The sequence below is a fragment of the Martes martes genome (assembly GCF_963455335.1).
Source record: "Martes martes genome assembly, chromosome: 18".
In the NCBI taxonomy this organism is placed as follows: Eukaryota; Metazoa; Chordata; class Mammalia; order Carnivora; family Mustelidae; genus Martes; species Martes martes.
In genome coordinates this window covers 20,843,328-20,861,686 of record NC_137906.1, presented here as the reverse complement: position 1 = coordinate 20,861,686, position 18,359 = coordinate 20,843,328, and the positions used below count along the sequence as shown (strand labels likewise).

At 53.2% G+C, this 18,359-nt stretch overlaps 2 protein-coding genes across 2 annotated transcripts; one reads left to right on the top strand and one right to left on the bottom strand.

Moving 5' to 3' along the window:
• The first annotated feature begins 1,900 nt into the window (after positions 1–1,900).
• Positions 1,901–12,970, top strand: KAT8 (lysine acetyltransferase 8). The gene is made up of 11 exons (XM_080829717.1): positions 1,901–2,985; positions 4,311–4,385; positions 4,465–4,640; positions 8,302–8,355; positions 8,453–8,617; positions 9,405–9,494; positions 11,652–11,792; positions 11,892–11,985; positions 12,081–12,231; positions 12,369–12,523; positions 12,783–12,970. Exons 1-11 carry the CDS (start codon positions 2,667–2,669, stop codon positions 12,845–12,847), a joined length of 1,485 nt encoding a protein of 494 aa, XP_080685843.1. The 5' UTR covers positions 1,901–2,666; the 3' UTR covers positions 12,848–12,970.
• Positions 12,949–17,217, bottom strand: PRSS8 (serine protease 8). The gene is made up of 5 exons (XM_080829720.1): positions 16,852–17,217; positions 14,935–15,097; positions 14,349–14,620; positions 14,090–14,256; positions 12,949–13,971 (listed from the first exon to the last, which is right to left on the bottom strand). Exons 1-5 carry the CDS (start codon positions 16,934–16,936, stop codon positions 13,663–13,665), a joined length of 996 nt encoding a protein of 331 aa, XP_080685846.1. The 5' UTR covers positions 16,937–17,217; the 3' UTR covers positions 12,949–13,662.
• Between the last annotated feature and the right edge of the window lie 1,142 nt (positions 17,218–18,359).

Genomic DNA, 18,359 nt, shown 5'->3' with positions numbered 1-18,359 from the left:
CAGCCTCAGGCCTCAGTTCTGACACCTCCCTTCCTGGCAGTCACAGGTTCTGGAGGTGAAGGTTACCAGACTGGGCAACCTCCTTGAGCCACCTGATTCCTGACTAAGGTTAAAAATACTGCCTGCCAGCTGTGCCTGCTTCTGCCAAGAAAAAGGAACACATAAAATTATATCCTGGCAGGCCTCAGGGGACAGTGGGGCCCTGGTAGGGGAGGGCAAAAGGAAAGGGCTCCAGACAGCAGGGGACCCAAGGGAGGGGAAGAAGGGGCTGAAACCCTGCTTGGTGGGACTGGCGATAGAAGTGGGGGATTGAGGAAGACAGGAATTGTATCTGGAGGTCAAATGCCAAGTGGTGGAAACCATAGTGACTTACCAGGCTGAAAATCCTGCTGGCTGTGGCACAGGGGACGTGGCTGGAGTCTGGCCAGGAAATACGGGCTTTTATCCTGTAGGCAGCACGAATCCATGGACAGATTTTCAGCGGGGCAGGGATGTTTCCGGTTGGATTTCCTAGAAGCAGACGCTGAAAGGAGGCTTTATGTCTATGTGATTTGTTGAGAAAGTGCTCCAGTTAGGGAGTAGGAGAAGCAGGAAAGGGAAGGGCAGGAGGCCAGAGAAGGATGTCATCTCAGGCAAAAGTTCAAGGCTAGCTAGTAAGTTCTGCCTTAGAGTTGGAGGCAAGAGAGCTAAGTTCCACAATCATTGATGAACTCTGCTTGAGAATCATTGGTTAATGTCTGTATTGGAAAGTAGGGGTGGATAGGTACTTAAACTTCCAAACTGAAAACTTCCCTTTGGTTTTTTAAGATTTTCTTTATTTATTTGAGAGAGAGGAGAGGACAGAGAGAATCCCAAGCAGAATCTGTACTGAGCCCGGACCCCAACACAGGGCTTGATCTCATGACCCTGAGATCATGACCTGAGCCAAAATCAGAGTCGAACACATCACTGAGATCATGACCTGAGCCAAAAGTGGGAGTCGGATGGATCCGAAACCAACTTTGCCACCCAGGCCGAGCCACCCAGGCGTGTCCCCATCCACCCCCCTCACTCCTCCCAGCCCCCCAACCTGCCTTTTCAGCTTTATTTAGGTAAAACAGCTTTATTGACCCAAGGGAGAGTTTGATAAAGAGCCTCTGGCTTTTGAATGCACATCAGAAGTAATCTGGATCTGAAAAAGCAACAAAAAGAGATTCCAGAGGGTCTGGGTGAAGCATCTACACAGTTCTAGAAATAACAGATTTGCACATTAGAAGGAGGATTAGAGGGAGACTAGTGAAGAGGTTGGTGTAGTAACCTGGATCAGGGATTTATAAAGCCTAGGCTAATCCTCACCTAGAAAGGACAGCAGCCCTATAACAAGTTGTTGGGTGAAGTCAAAAGTGAGGCACCAGGACCGTGGGTGGAGAGAATAACTCTTGAAGATGGGGGGTGTTAGGATGGGGAGTGGGAGAAGGCACTGTGATTTTTTAAGATTTGTTTTAGAGGGTGGGGAGGGGCAGAGGGAGAGAGAGAAACCATCCTAGGCGGATACTGTGCTGAGTACGGAGTCTCATGAGGGGCTGTATCTCACGACCTGAGCCGAAACCAAGAGTCCAAAGCTTAACTGACTGTGCTACCCAGGCACCCCAAGGCATTACAATGTTTTTTTCTTGCCTGACTTATTTCTTTGGCTTATTATGCAGCCAAACACTTGGCATTCACTGCTCACTCTCCCACCAATTCTCTAATTTCCCGAAGTTACCAGTGCTTCCCACTGCCATCACTTCACCCCCAGTGAACTCCTCTACTTCTTGATCTGAAACCCGAGTCCCAACTCCGTTAGAACTGAGCATTCCACTCCATTAGAATTGCTTTTAATTCCAATAACCAATCTGTAAGTCAAAGAAAATTCAGAGAATGGCCAAAAAGAATGTTTATTGAGTACCTACCCTGTTTGACACTGTGCAACACATTTTATATACCAAAGAGATAGGTAAATATATGGCTTACCCTCTATATAGCTATATGGGTTATACACATATATAATTTAACCTTTACCGGCACTCTGACGTTGAACACCCTTGCACAATTTACCCAGGGCAGGGTCAGAACCCAAGATTCCTCACTAAGCCCAAGACGCTCTCCAATATGTCCACTGCCTTTGACTAGTTTGTTTCGGGGATGTCTGTTGTGCGGCGCCTGGTTCTTTCCTTAGAAAGGTTTCATTCCAAAAAAAAAAAAAGTTTCATTCTATGAGAGCAATTTACTGGCTATCTCTCTCTGGACACAGCCGTCCTGTTTCCCTCACCCTGACTGAAGGAAGGCGGCTCCTTCAATCTTTATAAAAGGGATGATCTGGATTAGTCTGGCGGAGATGGGCGGCGCAAAGGTGGGTGTTAATTCCGGGCTCAAAGCCTTAAAGCCAGGCAGCCAGGGAAGCCGCTCTAGCTCGCCCCGGTACCGAGTAAAGTGGGGGTAGCACCTCTGCCAAGTGGCACATCCTCGCTTCCTCGGGTACCAGGCCCTTTAAAAAGACCGGGCTGAGTCATCACACCAGGAAAATCTCTTTCAACTCGGGGTCCAGCCATATTTCCAGACGGAAAAAAATTCCAGGGCAATTGGCACAGAAAGGTCAAACTTGGGCTGGGGCGGGGGCAGGCCGCACTAACCAATGAGTTCTTGCCATGTCACAGATCCCACCCTCAAGCCGACAGCGGCCTCAGCCACGCGTCGCTGACCCGGAACTAAAGGGCTGCGCGGCGCCGGATTCTGGCGTCATCTCCACTACAGCGATGGCGGCGCAGGGAGCAGCTGCTGCGGTTGCGGCGGCGACTTCAGGGGTCGCGGGGGAGGGCGAGCCCGGGCCCGGGGAGAATGCGGCGGTCGAGGGGACCGCCCCGTCCCCGGGCCGCGTCTCTCCCCCGACTCCGGCGCGCGGGGAGCCCGAAGTCACCGTGGAGATCGGAGAAACGTACCTGTGCCGACGCCCGGACAGCACCTGGCGTGAGGGCGGGGCCCAAAAGGCCAGGGGGCGGGGCCGAGGGCGGGTTCTCTGAGGGGCTGGGGTCATGAGGGCGGGGCTTTGAGGGAGGAACGCGGAGCTTCGGGCGGTCCCGGGCGCCGCCTCCAAACCCCACTAGTCAAGACAGTCACCGAGTTCTTCTAATGCTATGTAGAGCTCCCATTCCACTTGCTTGTCCACTCTCAGGCTTCATTGCCTTTTCAACAAAATCTTGGTTCTTTGCTGGTGTCTCTTGTCTCTGCGACTCCTCTTCCAGCCCTCTTTAACAAGCGCCAGGGGAGAGGACCTACGGAAACAACAAAAATAAGCTTCCCTTCCCCTTCCCTCTCCTCATCTTCAGAATAAACTCTAAATTCCTTAGAATGGTGTGCATCTTTGTGACCTTTCTGGTTCCTAGCCACCGCTAGCAAAGGCCCTTACCAGAGCAGACCACATTGTACCCTCTGAAGACCATATGCCTTTTACCGCCTGTGCCCGCTGCTTTGAGTGTCCTTTCTTTCCTTTCTCCTGGTTCACCTGGCTAGCTCTTACTCAGCCTTTTAACATGCCATAACTCCTGTGATGCCATTACTGACTCCCTTCAGGCAGAGTGAGTCGTTCCCTTCTGTATGTGCCTGCAACATTTTCTTCATACCTCAGCCATGGTATATGTGACATATGTTGTCATTGTCTGTCTGCGTCTCCCTCTATCAAAGTGGGAATTTCTGGAGGGCAGGACCTCTTGTGATTCACTGCTATGTCTTCTCTACCCAGCAGTAGCACAGCATAGGACCAGACACGCAGTGGTTGTCTTACTCATTTGTTGAATGGTCTGCTAGTTGTCAAGTACTATGCTAAAACCTTTAGAAGCATTAAGTCACCCTCTGAGATGGGCACTATTATCCCTGTTTTGTAGATGAAGAAACTGAAGCTCAACCAAAATAATTTGCAGTTAAATAAAGGAGGTGGGGAGCTAGGGTTATATATAAGTGCAGAGCCAGCCCTCATGACTCCTGAACAAATGAACAACTGAGTATAAAACAAACATTGAGTTTGGAGCCAGACTTAAGCTCAGTTAAGTGTTAATTTCTTAGCACTTTGTACATATGTGAGCCTGGGTAAGCCTCAGTTTTTCACCTGCAAAGTAAGAGTAACAGCTCCAACCTGGCCCACTTAACAGGCAGTGATCAATGGAATGGCAGATGTGGGCAGGTGCTATTAGCTTATGTGTGACCCTGGAATCTGGAAACTGCTCCTCGGTGTGAAGGATCCTTCTTGTTCCATTCCTGCCTTCCTTCCTGATGATCCTAGCCTTTTTCTTTCACAGATTCTGCTGAAGTGATTCAGTCTCGAGTTAATGATCAGGAGGGCCGAGAGGAATTCTATGTACACTACGTAGGCTGTGAGTGACTTGGGGGTATTCGGGCCTGGGTTGGGGGAGAGGGGTGGAAGGGCAGCCCACTCATGGCCTATCCTCACAGTTAACCGGCGACTGGACGAATGGGTAGACAAGAACCGGCTGGCGCTGACCAAGACAGTAAAAGATGCTGTGCAGAAGAACTCCGAGAAGTACCTGAGTGAGCTGGCTGAGCAGCCCGAGCGCAAGATCACTCGCAACCAGAAGCGCAAGCACGATGAGATCAATCATGTGCAGAAGGTCCGGGCCCCCTCCCCTTCTCCAAGGCCCCAGGAGGCTCAGCTGCCTCTGCCAATTCCCTTGAGTCCCAGTGCTAGAACCACAAGAGCTTCCGTTTTTTGAGCTTCTACAGTGTGTCAGGGACTTTGCCCATGTTTTGTCAGATAGTCTTCACAGAGAAAAGTGAGGCTCAGAGAGGGCAAGCACTTGGCTACAGTCTCATAGCAAGGAAGTGGCACAGCTGGGACTGGAACTCAGGGCCTCCTGCAGCAGTAGGCTTCTTTGTCTCCTATTTGCCACGGCACCTTAGACAAAGGATTGAAGTCCAAAAGGAAGGAAGAGAATGAATGATTCTGGGCACTGCTGCTGCCCAGCACCGTGCTGACTCCTGCACATATATAAGCTCATCATATCCTTCCTGACCGTCCAGTGCCATGGCGATCATGGTTTCTGTAGATGAGGAAGCAGCATCAGAGAGGTTAGGTAACATGCCCAAGGTTACACAGCTAGTAAAAGGGTGGGCTGGAATTAGAATAATAATGGCAGACATTTATTGGCTTGTGAGCCGAAGTTATAGGCTTAGTGTTTTAATATATGATCTCACTGAAGTTTCACAGCAGCCTTGTGAGGTAAGCAGCATTATTATCTCTAGTTTACAGGGAGGAACAGATAAGTTTTAAAAATCTGGTCAGGAATTAGATTTGCCAGCTACTGGATTGTCTGACTTCAGGGCACCAGAGCCCTTAACCATGACTTCACCACGTCCTTAGAAACTCAGACTACTTGATCCAAAACCTGTCAGGATCCTTTTTGATCCAAAAGCTGGTATTTTTATCCCCAATCCATGCCACCCCTGTGGGTTGCTTTTCCCCCGCACTCTGAGCCTCTTTGTAAAATGGGGAGCGCAGATGAGACCAGGGTTTATTGAGTTCTCAAGCACTTAGACATTCATTAGTTTCAGCCACTGTGATTTTTTTCCTTCTGAGTGCTCATTGTGTGCGTATTCTGTGTGCTTTCTTCTGAGTGCTCATTGTGGCAATGTTTTTCCAACTGGGGGGCACGGCCAAATTAGTTCAGTGGGTTGTAACAGGCTTTTAAATTTAAAAATGAAAGAAAGAGGGGTGCCTGACTGGTTTGGTTGATGGAGCATGTGACTCGATCTTGGGGTTGTGTGGAGAGATTACTTAAAATGAAAATATGGGACACTTGGGTGGCTCAGTTGGTCAAGTGTCCAACTCTGATCCCAGCTCAGGTCTTGATCTCAGGTTCATGAGGTCAAGCCCCATGTTGGGCTCCACGTTGAGTGTGGAGCCTGGTTAAAAAAAAAAAAAGAAAAATAGGGTAAGATAGGAAATGTCAGAGTACGTTGCACTTTATTAAACGTTATATATTGTTTTTGAGAAGCTTTTATTTCACGTACAAATACATGTAATGTGTATGCACGGACAGGTCAGCTGGGTTACAGTGCTAACCATTTCCTGCTGTGGATTGTGATGAAAAAAATTTGAAATACCCTAAGCTACAAAGACCCTGCAAGGTCTAAGGCAGCAGTGTCCTACTGACCTTCCTGTGATAAGTGGAAATATATCTGTACTGTCCGATAGAGTAGTGCCGCTAACCATATGTGGTGACCGAGCACTTGGGATGTGTTTCGTGTGGCTAAAAATTAAATTGGTGTTAAATTTAATGAATTCAAATAGCCACCTGTGGCCAGGTCTCAGTTTCTCTTAGTTCCTCGAACAGGTTGCGCTGGCACATTAAAGTCTCAAAAATGTACCTGGAAGCTGGTAGTCAGCAGGGATGACAATGGGCCAGTGGTGATAAAATCAAAGGATGGATAATCGGGGAGTTAATAATAAGCAAGTTTCTTCAGAGCCTAATTAATGTTTAATTCTAAATAAATTGCAGCATTTAAGAAAAGTAGTGTTTTTGTAGTTCTTTAACACATATGCAGAAGAGGATTGTCTTTTGTGAGAACTGGGAAGTGGGTTTTTAAAGAGGCATGTAAGGAGAAAAATCTTTCTTCCCTCATCTTTGCAGGGGTTAGGCTTGGAGTTGGACCAGCCAGGGGCCTGTGTTCAGCGGTGCTGGGTACCAGTTCTGTAACCTGACCTCTCTGTGCCTCAGTTTCCTCTTTGTGCCATGTGGATGATGAGGACTCCTGTCTCAGGGTCTTTGTGAGGGCTAAAGAAAATAATGCCTGTGGAGTGTGGCCCTTGAAATAAATGGCAGTTAGCTAGTCCCCAAAGGCAAGTGACCTCACCTCTCCCTGCCTCTTTACTTCTCTAAAATAGAAATTAAAAGGCTCTGTCTCAGCATGGCTGAAAAGGTTACATGAGGCCACACAGGCCAGGTGCTTAGTGGAAAGGGATCTGGGGAAAATGCTGACCCCCTCCTCCTTTCCCAGCCACAGGGCAAAGCTGCTGTCTCCCCTGGTGTAGGTCATAGGCCTTGCTAGGGTCCCTTTCCACCATCAGGCTGTGTGCTTGGTTCCTCTTACAGAGTCTGGCTTAGGAACAGGATGTGCTATGAGGGTAACATGACTTTTAGTCCCTGCTTTCTAAGGACTTGGAAAATTGGGGAAACTAAGTGGCAGCAGGCAGAGTGGATTGTTGTTAACAGTGCATTACAAAACTTGGAAAGGAGAGGGCGTATTCTGTGGTGGAAGAATTCAGTCAGGTCTCCCGGAGGGGGTGGGCAGGGCACAAGGCCTTGAAGGACAGGAAAGAGCACAGTAAAAACAGTTACACACAATGGCTCACAAAACTGCCTCACTTCACACTCCCCTGGCTCACGCTCCATGCGAGGCTGAATAAGCAGTTTTTGGAGGTCAGGGAGAGGGAACTGTGTGTGCACAGCACGAAGGCCACAGAAAGGGGGGCGTTGAGAGCGTAGATGTGAAGGGGCTGTTCTGGAGGCTGGGAATCTGCGGAAGCTTAGTTAGGGGTCCAGACTGGAGATGGTGGTAGTGGCTCTTCGGAGTTGGCCAGAGAAGAGTTTCAGAGAGGGACCGATGGCAGAGACATCAAGGAGGTAGAATTGACAGACCTTGGCCCTTCATCAGATGCCAGGCTAAGAGGAGGAGGAGTCGGAAGAGCAGACCTGCTATTGGTCTTGGGCAGCTGGACTGAGGGTGCTGCTCCCAGTGAGAGGGGGACCCCAGGAGGATTAAGAGGTTTGTGGGGAGGACGGGTTGAGTTCCTTTCTGGACCCCTAGAGTCTGATGTGGCTTTAGGAGGGAGCAGGCAGCTGCCTGGATCTGGTGCTCAGGAAAGAGGCCCAGTCACACTGGGAAGTCCAGCACCAGTTCCTACTCTGGGCACAGCAGATAAGATCCGGTATTCATCTGTCTCATGATGGTTTGAGCAGAGCTGGATTGATCCTTTTGTGTAGCAGAAGCTCTTACCAGCCCAAGGGCTGGAACCAGACCTCCTGATCCTAGCCCTGTTCATCTGGCAAAAGGTCCAAACTTGGGTGTGTGGGTGGGTGGGTAAGGCAGGAGAGGAGCTTGGCCCAGCCAGCTTCAAAACCACGTCAAACAAGTTAGCTGCTCATGTGGTTATTAGTGTCATATAGGGGATGAGATCTGGAAGACAGGAGGGAAGCACTGGGTTCTGGTGCAGGGAACACCACTTGACCACCACTTCTGTTTACCTCTGTTCATGGCTCTGTCCTTGCACAGACCTACGCAGAGATGGACCCCACCACAGCAGCCTTGGAGAAGGAACACGAAGCGGTAAGCAGGGGCCGGGCTCCTGACTGTGGGCCCTCCCTCGCCTGGCTTTCCTTGGCCCTGAGCCAGCCACCGCCCTGCCCTCCCACCTTACCCACAGATCACCAAGGTGAAGTATGTGGACAAGATCCACATTGGGAACTACGAAATCGATGCCTGGTACTTCTCACCGTTCCCCGAAGACTATGGGAAACAGCCCAAACTGTGGCTCTGCGAGTACTGCCTCAAGTACATGAAATTTGAGAAGAGCTACCGCTTCCACTTGGTGAGATGGGGCTCGCTGGACCTGGCGAGAGGGGTGTGCAGGCTGAGGGGCTGAGGCAGCAGCCATAGGGAAGAGAGACAGGTCCAGAGGAGTTGAGTGTGAGGAAAAGCTGCCCAAGAGCCCTGCGTTCTAGGCCTGGCCTTGCCTTGGCTGGAGTGACTGTGGCCAATTTGCTGCCTTCCCCCAGGCCTGAGTTTCCTCTTCTGTGGAATGGGGACGGTAATCCAAGCCCTTACCGCCTCCTCAGGTCAACCCAGACTCCACATGTTCATCAAGGCCAGCCCAGTACCAGATTCCTCAGGGAAAAAGAGGAAGCGAGCTTAGCCCCTGAGCAGTGGGACTGGAAGGTGTGGACCAGATGGGAAGCGTTGGCAGAGGCGGAACGGGGTGTGGGGTGCTGGGGGCTCACAGTGCTAGCGTAGCAGGGCAGGTCCCAAAGGGCATAACCCGAGGCAAATGTATGCGGTTTAGGGATCGCCACTGTCATGGATGAGAGCCCTCCAGAGTCCTCCAGAGCCAGGCTGACCTGAACTTGAGACCATCTAGCTGTGTGATATTCAAGCCAGTTACTTAGCCTCTCTGCGCCTTGGTTTCTTTATCTGTAAAATGGGCTCTGTCTCCTCAGGTAGTTGGGAGGATTACTTGATGTAGGTGAAGTATGGAGCCCAGGGTCTATAGATGGGGAAACAGAAGTAGAGACCTATTGTAAGCCACACAGGGTGGATTGGGGGCTCCCAGCAGAAAACCTTAATGTCTTAAGCCCTTGTCTCCCCATCCACACCCCCAGGGCCAGTGTCAGTGGCGGCAGCCCCCTGGGAAGGAGATCTATCGCAAGAGCAACATCTCTGTGTACGAGGTTGACGGCAAAGACCACAAGGTGAGTTAGGGGGCCTAAGTGCTGTGGGGAGGTGGGGGCAAGCACCTCCTGGGTGATTCTCGTTGTTACCAAAGGGTAGAGGCCGGCCTGAGGACAAGCCCCAACCTGGGAAAGGCCTGTGAGATCATGCTTAGCCTGGCGAGGGGCCTGTGGTGGGGCACGGTAAACACCCGACCATGGGGTACCAGCCTTGGGGACAAGGTTTCTGTTCTGTCCCTGAAGACTTTTCTCCTAATGGGGTGGCTTAGCTTGGGGCATTTCTGGCACCCAGAGTAGAGATTGTTGCGCCAGAGGCTGCTTCTAGAAGAGCTTTCTCTTTCTGCCTGAAGGAAAGCTTTCTTCCCTGGGAGGGGACGGCTTTGTGTGAGACTTGCTGCCCAAGAGCTGTGTAGCCGAGAGCAGAGTTCCTGGTTTCTGGCAGCAGGACCTCAGGGGGCAGGGTGGGGCATTTGTGGCCTGCTTTGCTGCCATTGAGCACCTGGCCTTTGCCTGGTCAGTCTGGGAAGCTCTCACCAAATGTCCCTGTTTCCCAGGGCAGGGGACAGTGGAGGGTAAGGCAAAGAGGGCAGGCTTCTGAGTGGTTCCTGCTTCCAGTGGTGCTGGCGTTGATTAGCTGACCTTGGACAAGTTACTTAACACTGTTTGTTCCTGTTTCCTCATCTGTAAGATAGGAGTCATGATAATGTTTACCCAATAGGATTGTTGGTGGAACAAATGAGACAGCAATGTCAAGTACTTAACACAGTGTCTGGTATCAAGTGGGTGCTTAGTAAACATGGGCCTTTATTATTATTGGTGACCTCCTTGTGTTCATCCAGCCTTGAGATAAATAGCTCAATGGGAAGTATTTGCTCTTAGCCTAGCCTGGGTCTCCTGGTTTGCCTTTCTGAGCATGAACAGGGGGAGTGGCAGAACGGGATCTAGCAGGAGGTGTGGGTGTTCTTTCTAGCTTTACCCTGTGAACTTTGAAGCCTCAGCCAAGGACTTCCCCTTCCCAGAACCTCAGTTTCCTCCTAGGTAAAATGGGCTAGCAATGCTGGACTTCACAATCGTTGGATCAAATAAGAGTGGATGTAAAAGGTGTCATAAACCAGAGGGTCTCTTGGTCTGTGCCATGAAGCCAACCATTCTCCGTCCTGATGTTGGTCTTTAGCCTGGGTGCATAAGGAGGCTGCCGAGGCCCAGCAGAGGAGTATGGCCAGGTGGGCAGACAGCTCAGGCTTTGGAAATGGGCTCAGAGCCATCCATTCAGCAAATATTTACCAAGCACCAAGCTTTCCGCTTAGCCATGTGCTGGCTGTTGAGGATACAGCTATGAGCAAGACAGAACTCGTATACCAGTTTGAATCCTGCCCCAGCACTCACTAGCCTTACATCAGCCACTTACCTCCTCTGAGCCTCAGTTTCCTGATTTGAAGTGTAAGAGTTAACGTCCCTGAAGATTCAACTCCTACTTAGCACTCAGAAGTGGTAACTGATTGGGATGCGTGGCTGGTTCAGTCAGTGGAGCGTAAGACCCCTGATCTTGGGGTTGTGAGTTCCAGCCCCATGTTGGTGTAGAGATTACTTAAGAATAAAATCTTAAAAAAAACAAAACAAAACAAAACTTTTTTGCCCATGAGTCCTATCCCCATGCTTTAACTAAAACAACAACAACAACAACAACAACAACAAAAACACCTTTGGGGCACCTGGGTGTCTCCGTTGCATGTCTGACTCTTGATTTTGGCCCAGGTCATGATCTCAGGGTCGTGAGATCAAGCCCTGTGTCAGGTCAGTGCAGAGTCGGCTTGGGATTCTCCATCTCCCTCTGACCCTCCCCCCGCTTGCACATATTCTCTTTGAATAAATAAATAAAAGCCAAAACAACTCACCTTTTTGCACCGGGGAGAAAAAAAAAGAAGTTGTCATTGATTAATCCAGGTGTCTGGTTTTTAGTTTCCATGTCCATCAGAAAAGGACTGTAAGACTCCTCTTCGTTCTAAAACTGCTATTCTGGGGAGGAGCCCACTTCTCCCTGGCGCGGCACTGGCTGCTCTCTGAAGGCTGGCGTTTACAGAGCAGGGTAGCAGCCATTGTCCAAGCCTCACTGAAGTTGGGGGTGGGGGGCAGCTACACCTGCTCCCTGAGCCTGCCTCCACCTTCCCCACCCCTCAGATTTACTGTCAGAACCTGTGTCTGCTGGCCAAGCTTTTCCTGGACCACAAGACCTTGTACTTTGACGTGGAGCCCTTCGTCTTTTACATCTTGACCGAGGTGGACAGGCAGGGTGCCCACATCGTTGGCTACTTCTCTAAGGTGCTGGATTGGGAAGCCTAGGTTGAGGGAGGGTGGGGACTCTGACCTGGAGAGGTCAGGCTGAGCCTCCCCAGTGGTCCTGACCACACACTACCGTAGGAGAAAGAGTCTCCAGATGGCAACAATGTGGCCTGCATCCTGACTCTGCCCCCCTACCAGCGCCGTGGCTACGGAAAATTCCTCATTGCTTTCAGTGAGTGCTTCCTGGCCTGTGGAGGAAGGGGCAGCCAGGGCGGGGGTGCCGGGGCAGGGCTGGGTCCTCTGGAGCCTCCTTCCCTCTGCCACCAGGTTATGAGCTCTCCAAGCTGGAGAGCACAGTCGGCTCCCCAGAGAAGCCACTGTCCGACCTGGGCAAGCTCAGCTACCGCAGCTACTGGTCTTGGGTCCTGCTGGAGATCCTGCGAGACTTCCGGGGCACACTGTCCATCAAGGACCTTAGGTGAGGGCCCTGGAACCCTTAAAGAGGGAAGGACTCCTCTAAGACGCTGTGATCCTGTGTCCTTGTCCCCTTTTGCTGTCCCAGTCAGACCCCACAAAGGGACTTTCTGCAACGTCTGTGCTAATCCCTTTCTGCAGCCAGATGACTAGCATCACCCAGAATGACATCATCAGCACCCTACAGTCCCTCAACATGGTCAAGTACTGGAAGGGCCAGCATGTGATCTGTGTCACACCCAAGCTGGTAGAAGAGCACCTCAAAAGCGCCCAGTATAAGAAACCACCCATAACAGGTGGGTGGGGGGCTGCCCAGGGTATGTGTGGTGGGGGGTAGGTGTTAAGATCTCCCGGGATCCAAAGCCACCTTTTGGCTGTTACATGATCCCAAACTAGTCTGACCAGCTCCCAGGAAGGAAGCCCGGGGCAGGCTCGTCATTCCGAGGCTTCCCCGCCCCCTCCCCAGGACTCAGTATGCCCTTGTTCTCACCTGGAGGTGAAACCTGGCCTGGGCCCAGGGGCCCAGCCCCGCCTCTCATGCCTCTCTCCCCACAGTGGACTCAGTCTGTCTCAAGTGGGCACCCCCCAAGCACAAGCAGGTCAAACTCTCCAAGAAGTGAGTGGGCTGCGCCCCTGCTGCCGGACCCGTGCTTCCCTCCCTACCACCCCCCTTCCTGCCTGTAAATATGTACAGACCTGTTTCATCTTTTTTTTTTTTTTTAATAAAGTAAATTCTGCCAGTGGTTCTGGACTTTGGAGGTGGGAGGGAGAGGCCAAGAGCTGCTGGTCTTCGTCGCACGTCACACACACAGCCAGCGGCGCTCAAAACATTTCACTCGCGCTTGTTCTTTCTATCCCTCACCCCAAGCCCAAGTCCAGTTCCGGTGGGGGCTCAGTCCTCCGGAGTCTAGAAGTCGAGGTTCAAGGAGGGCATGGCAGCCGATGGGGCAAGATTAGGGCCTTTTCTGTTCTTGAGAACACGCCGCCCAGAGGCAGCCCCAGCTCAGGAGACAGGAAGAGGGTGAAGTGACGGGGCTCAGCAGGCAGATGGGGCGCTCCGGGTGCTGGAGTCAGCCCTCCGGCAGCAACTGGCTAGGCAGGTGCCCCGTCTTCTGGAAACAAAGCGGGGAGTCAGGGCTCATTTTCATCGTTAAGGGTCCTCAGGGGCTCCATATGAGTCCAACCAGCAGGTGGAGGTGGACAGAGGTTCTAGCCAATACCACAGGTGGGAAACCTCCTCACTGTGGGTTGTAGTCCCAAAGAACAGACCCAGAAGAGGGGGCTCCCGCAGGTCCGGGGAGGAAGGAGTGGCTCCAGCCAGTCCCCAGGCCCGGAAGATGTAAGGAAAGGGCCAGATCCATTCCCGGGCCAGGCGTCTGTCCTCGGGTACAGTGTGGAAGTCCGGGAAACAGGGTCAGCTCCCAGGATGACCAGCTTAGCAGATGAGGCCCAGGGTCAGGCCTAATGGCAGCAGAAGGATGAACCCCAATAAGCCCCGGGCTGGGGCCGAGCTGAAGGCCTGATGGTTGACACAGAGATGGCTGTCAGGCTGGGACTCCTCCACATGGGGCACCACACGAGGCTGGAGCTCTGTCACGTGATAGTGAATCCAGGAGGCATAGCTGGAGGTCAGAGTGTACACGCCAGGCCTATTGGGGGCCCCACAGGCATCCCCCCAGCTCACGATGCCTGCCAGGTACCAGAGGCCCCCCACAGGGCAAGAGAGTGGGCCCCCAGAGTCGCCCTGAAAAGAAATAGAGTGACTGTCAGGATGAAGCCCTGGGGCCTCAGGTCAGCCCCGCCAGCCCCGCCGACCCTCATCTGCCAAGAGGCACTTGTCTCCCAGGACCCCCTGCATTTACCTGGCAGGCATCTTTGCCCCCCTTCACGTAGCCGGCACACACCATGTCCTGCTGGATGCTGTGGGGCTCCTCAGGCTTGGCGCCAATGTTGTATAGGCACTTACACGTCTCGCGGCTGATCAGTGGCACCTCAAGTTGCTGTAGCTGCCGGGGCGCCAGGAGGCTCACTGTGGGAGCAAAAGATGCTTGCCTGGGGCCTCCTACCCCTGAGTCAGGTGCACCCCCCACGCATGCCTCTAGAGGTCTGCGCCCACCTCACCTGAGGGTGCCACGTGGCCCCATCCAGTTACAGTGCACTGGAGGCCATTGGGGAAGGAGGCGTTGGCCGCAGGGAGGCAGATGGGCCGGATGTGGCGGGAGAAGGTGACCGGCCTATTGAGCCGGAGGAGTGCGATGTCACCCTGGGAGCCCTCCTGGCGGTAGCTGGAGTGGGCGATGACCTGGGCCACGGTGCGGACCTCGGCCTCAGAGCTGTAGGAGTCCAGCTGGTGGGCCCCCAGCTTTACTTCATAGTCTTCCCTGGGGTGCTCCCTGCAGGCAGAGGGGCCAAGACTGGGACCCAGGAGATCTCTCCTAGTTCCCTGATCCCTGCTGGGGATCCCTGTTCCAACCAACCCCAGGTTCTGGTCCCAAATGAAGGGCCTTTTAGATCCTGAACTGTGTATTAGTTTTATCGTGTGACCTGTGACCTCTGACTTTGACTCCTGACACAGCCTTTCAGACTTCATTATTGCTACCCCTAGACCCGACCCAAGCACCCCAACCTCTGGCCTAGACTAATCCCTCAACTTTGACCTTAGCCCACTTTTGACTCCCTGCCCAGCTGCCCGATGCCCAGCCGGTACCTTGGGAAGCAGTGAGCGGCGGAGAGGACCCACTGCTCAGACACGAGAGACCCGCCACACACGTGGGTGCCATCGTAGGTGATGCTGACCTGCCAGGGCCACTGGCCAGCGGCTGCGCCACTACCACCAGTGATGCGCGCTTGGAAGGTCACACCGCAGGAGGCTGTCCAGGGAGGAAGGGGAAGGGGTCAGGTCCTTCTGGGGCGCACCCCCTACATCAGGTTCCTCGGGCCTGCCACGTCCCAACAATCTGGTTTGGAGCTTGGGAAGTGAATTCACAGGAGCCAGCCACCTGTTTGTCCCCGTCCCACTGCTCAGTGGGCATGGTTAGTTCTGCCCCCTTACCATCCTTGTTACCTAACCCGGGTTTCATCCAGCTTCCTTTCTCTCAGGTCCTACCTTCCGTCCACTCCTCACAGGTCAGAAGATATTTATAAATGACAAATGTGATCAGGTCACACCTCAGCTGAAATCCTTTCCTGGCTCCTCACTGCCCTTAAGATACATTCCAGACCTTCCATGACACTACCACCTACTCTAGCCATCCCTCGGGACACTTCCTGCCACACACACTGGGCCACACACTTGTTTGCCTCTAGACCTTCGCTTATCCAGGTCACTCTGGCGCTCGAGCATACCTTTCCGCATCCCTTCTCAGCTCAGCAAACCTATTTGCCTGTGGAGGCAATTCAAATGTCAACCTCTCCTGACTGGGCAGGCTGAGTTGGACGATGCTGGCAGCTCTTGGTGGCGGCGGTGGAGGGGGGGGGCATGCTTCCCCCAACACTGTCCCATCACACAACGGTGGTGCTGGTGTCTGACTCTGTTTCAGCTGTCCCCATTCCGGGCATTCCCTAGTGACAGGGACTGGAGCAGATCTCCTTGTCCCCCGGGCCCAGTCCAGGGTTGGGCACACACACAGCTGGAGTCATGGATATGTGTTGACCAAACAACAGGACTCCCACCCGGAACATCTGGTTTCCAGGACAGCTTCACCCCCACTGAGGCTGTTTGGAGCCAGACCCAACAGCCCATCGCAAAGTCACCTTGCCTGGTACAGAGAAACTGTCCAGCCAAGCTCCTCCTTCTGCCCTCATCATAACGACAATAGCTACTATCTAGTGACTGATCAAGCACCGAGCTGGGCTGCGAGAGGTCTTTCACTTCCTTTATGTCCCGGAGTCCTCACTGGGCCCTGGGAGACAACCAACATCGACTTCAGTTTTGAGGCAAGAGGACTGGCCAAGAATACACAGCCAGCGGTATGCAGTGAGGCTGGGCGTGAAAACCAGACTCAGAGTCGGGTGGTGTGCCTTGCCAGGAAGTAACCCCTGGTTGGTTTTCCTCCAAAGGTACGACCTTTGGAGTCAGACCTGGGTTTAAAATCCCAGCTATGCCTCTGACTGGCTGTGTGCTCTTGGGCAAGTCACTTCTCAGTACCTCAGTTTCTTTCTCCGTGGAATGAGGGCTATAATCCCCATCTCAAGGACTGATGGGAGGATTTACATAAGGCAATAAGGGTGGGTAAGACGGCCCTCCCGGGAGAGGGGGTCAGGCACTCAGGAAACATTCCATTGGAATCTGAATCCAAGTCCCCTTCCTTTCCCCTCCCCCACACAAGCCTCACCTTCATCCCCATCAGCCCCTGGAGGAGGAGAGAAAGAGGGAAGGGAACCAGGAAAGACTAGAGGTCCCAGACCCCTCAGCACCTGCCACTTCTCCAGAGGATTGTCCCTCACCCTGTGCCCCCCAGGAGGCCAAAGCTGAAGGGAGGAGGGGAGGCCCAGAGCTAGGGAGGTTGAAGCCGGGTGTTCCTGAGCCCAGGAAAAGGGATGTGCCCAGAAAAGGGTTATACCCTCTGCCTATGTCCACCACCCCTCCCCCGAGCCCCACACTCTGACTGATGCAAATACTCACCAAGTCCGGACCGGAATAATCCAAGAAAAAGCAGAATGGCCACAGCCCCCAGCCAGCCAGGCCCCAGGCCTGCCCTGTGGGCCATGGCCCAGGACCAGGGCCCCTGGGGAGAGACACCAGGCACCCGAGGGAAGGTACCTAGGGCTGGTTTCAAAGACAACTTCCAGGTATCGGCCCCAGAAGGAAGGGATCTTGGAATCCGAGCTGCGAAGGGGGAAGAGACGTCCGAGGCTAGCTTCCAAGTCAGGGATAAGGCACAAAGGGAGACGCTGGGGTCTGCGCAGCCCGCCGAGTGGATACGTCTCCAGTGGGGCCTGGCTACGTAGAGACCTTCCAGAGCACCGATCCCTGGGGAAGGGCACCTACCTGCCTGCCCCGCCCCTAGCCCCGCCCTTCTTGCTTAGCTCCTCCAGCTTTTCCTGCTAACAGAGTCCTAAGTCCTCCCAGACCCCCAGGCTGTGTGTGTGTTTGTGTGTGTGTGTGTGTGTGCGCGCGCGCGCGCGCGCGCACGCTTGCAAATGCCTGATAGCTAGACTCCCTAGAATGTGACCCCACTGCCCTCTGTTCCAGGTCTTGCAAGTTTCCCAGACCAGTTATGTCCCCCAGGGCCTCGCCCAGCCTTTGTTGTCCTGGGGCTGTTGTGCTTCTGACCTTTCTTCCCTCCTTAGGCCTGGTGGCCGAGCCCAGGACACCTGGGGAGGCTCCAGGCCGGCCATTTCAGGCCCCTCTGTAGAGTCTGTCGTGTCACCTGTGTGCAGTGAGGTGTGCTGAGTGGGATGGCAGTGCCAGTCATCTTACAGATATTTCCCCAGTGCCTACTGTGTTCCAGGCACAGGAGACAAAAACGGATACCATTTCTGCCTTCACTGATCTCCCCATGAAATAGGGTGACAGGTCTGAATCAAATAATCACACAGAAATTATGGAATAATTTCAAGCCAGGCACTATGTTAAAGAAGAATGGGGGCTCTGGGGGCCTGTTCACAGAAGCTTGACATAGGTTCACATCAAGAAGGGCTCCTCAGGAAGGCCGGAGGGGCTCTGGGCAGGTGTCAAGGCAGGTAGAGGAGAAGGGCAGTCCAGGGAAAGCCTTCTCAGGTGGAGGAAACAGGTGGCACAGGCTCAGGGGACGGAGGTCCATGGGACCAGTTTGGGGGTCAGGTTCATCCTCTGACCCCGGATGGGTCTGTGGGCAACTGGGCATGTATGTTGGCGTCAAGCCTCAGAAAAATAGAGCCCCACTCCCCCACCTACTTTCTGCATGGGACCTCTTAGCCAAAACTTCAGGGCCCCTCCTGGAGGGCCGAGAATTCCGGGAGCGGGTGAGGGGCTAGAGGCTAATTGCTGGGGAGGAGGGGGCAACATTGGACACTGTGGTGGGTTTGGGTAGAGGGTGGGTGTATGAAATGTTTGTGGGGGATGGCATATGGGTGACTGTCTGGGTACAGGACCCGGGTGGGGAGGTAATACTCTCTTTGAGATCTGGCAGCTAATGATAAGCCCGGTTC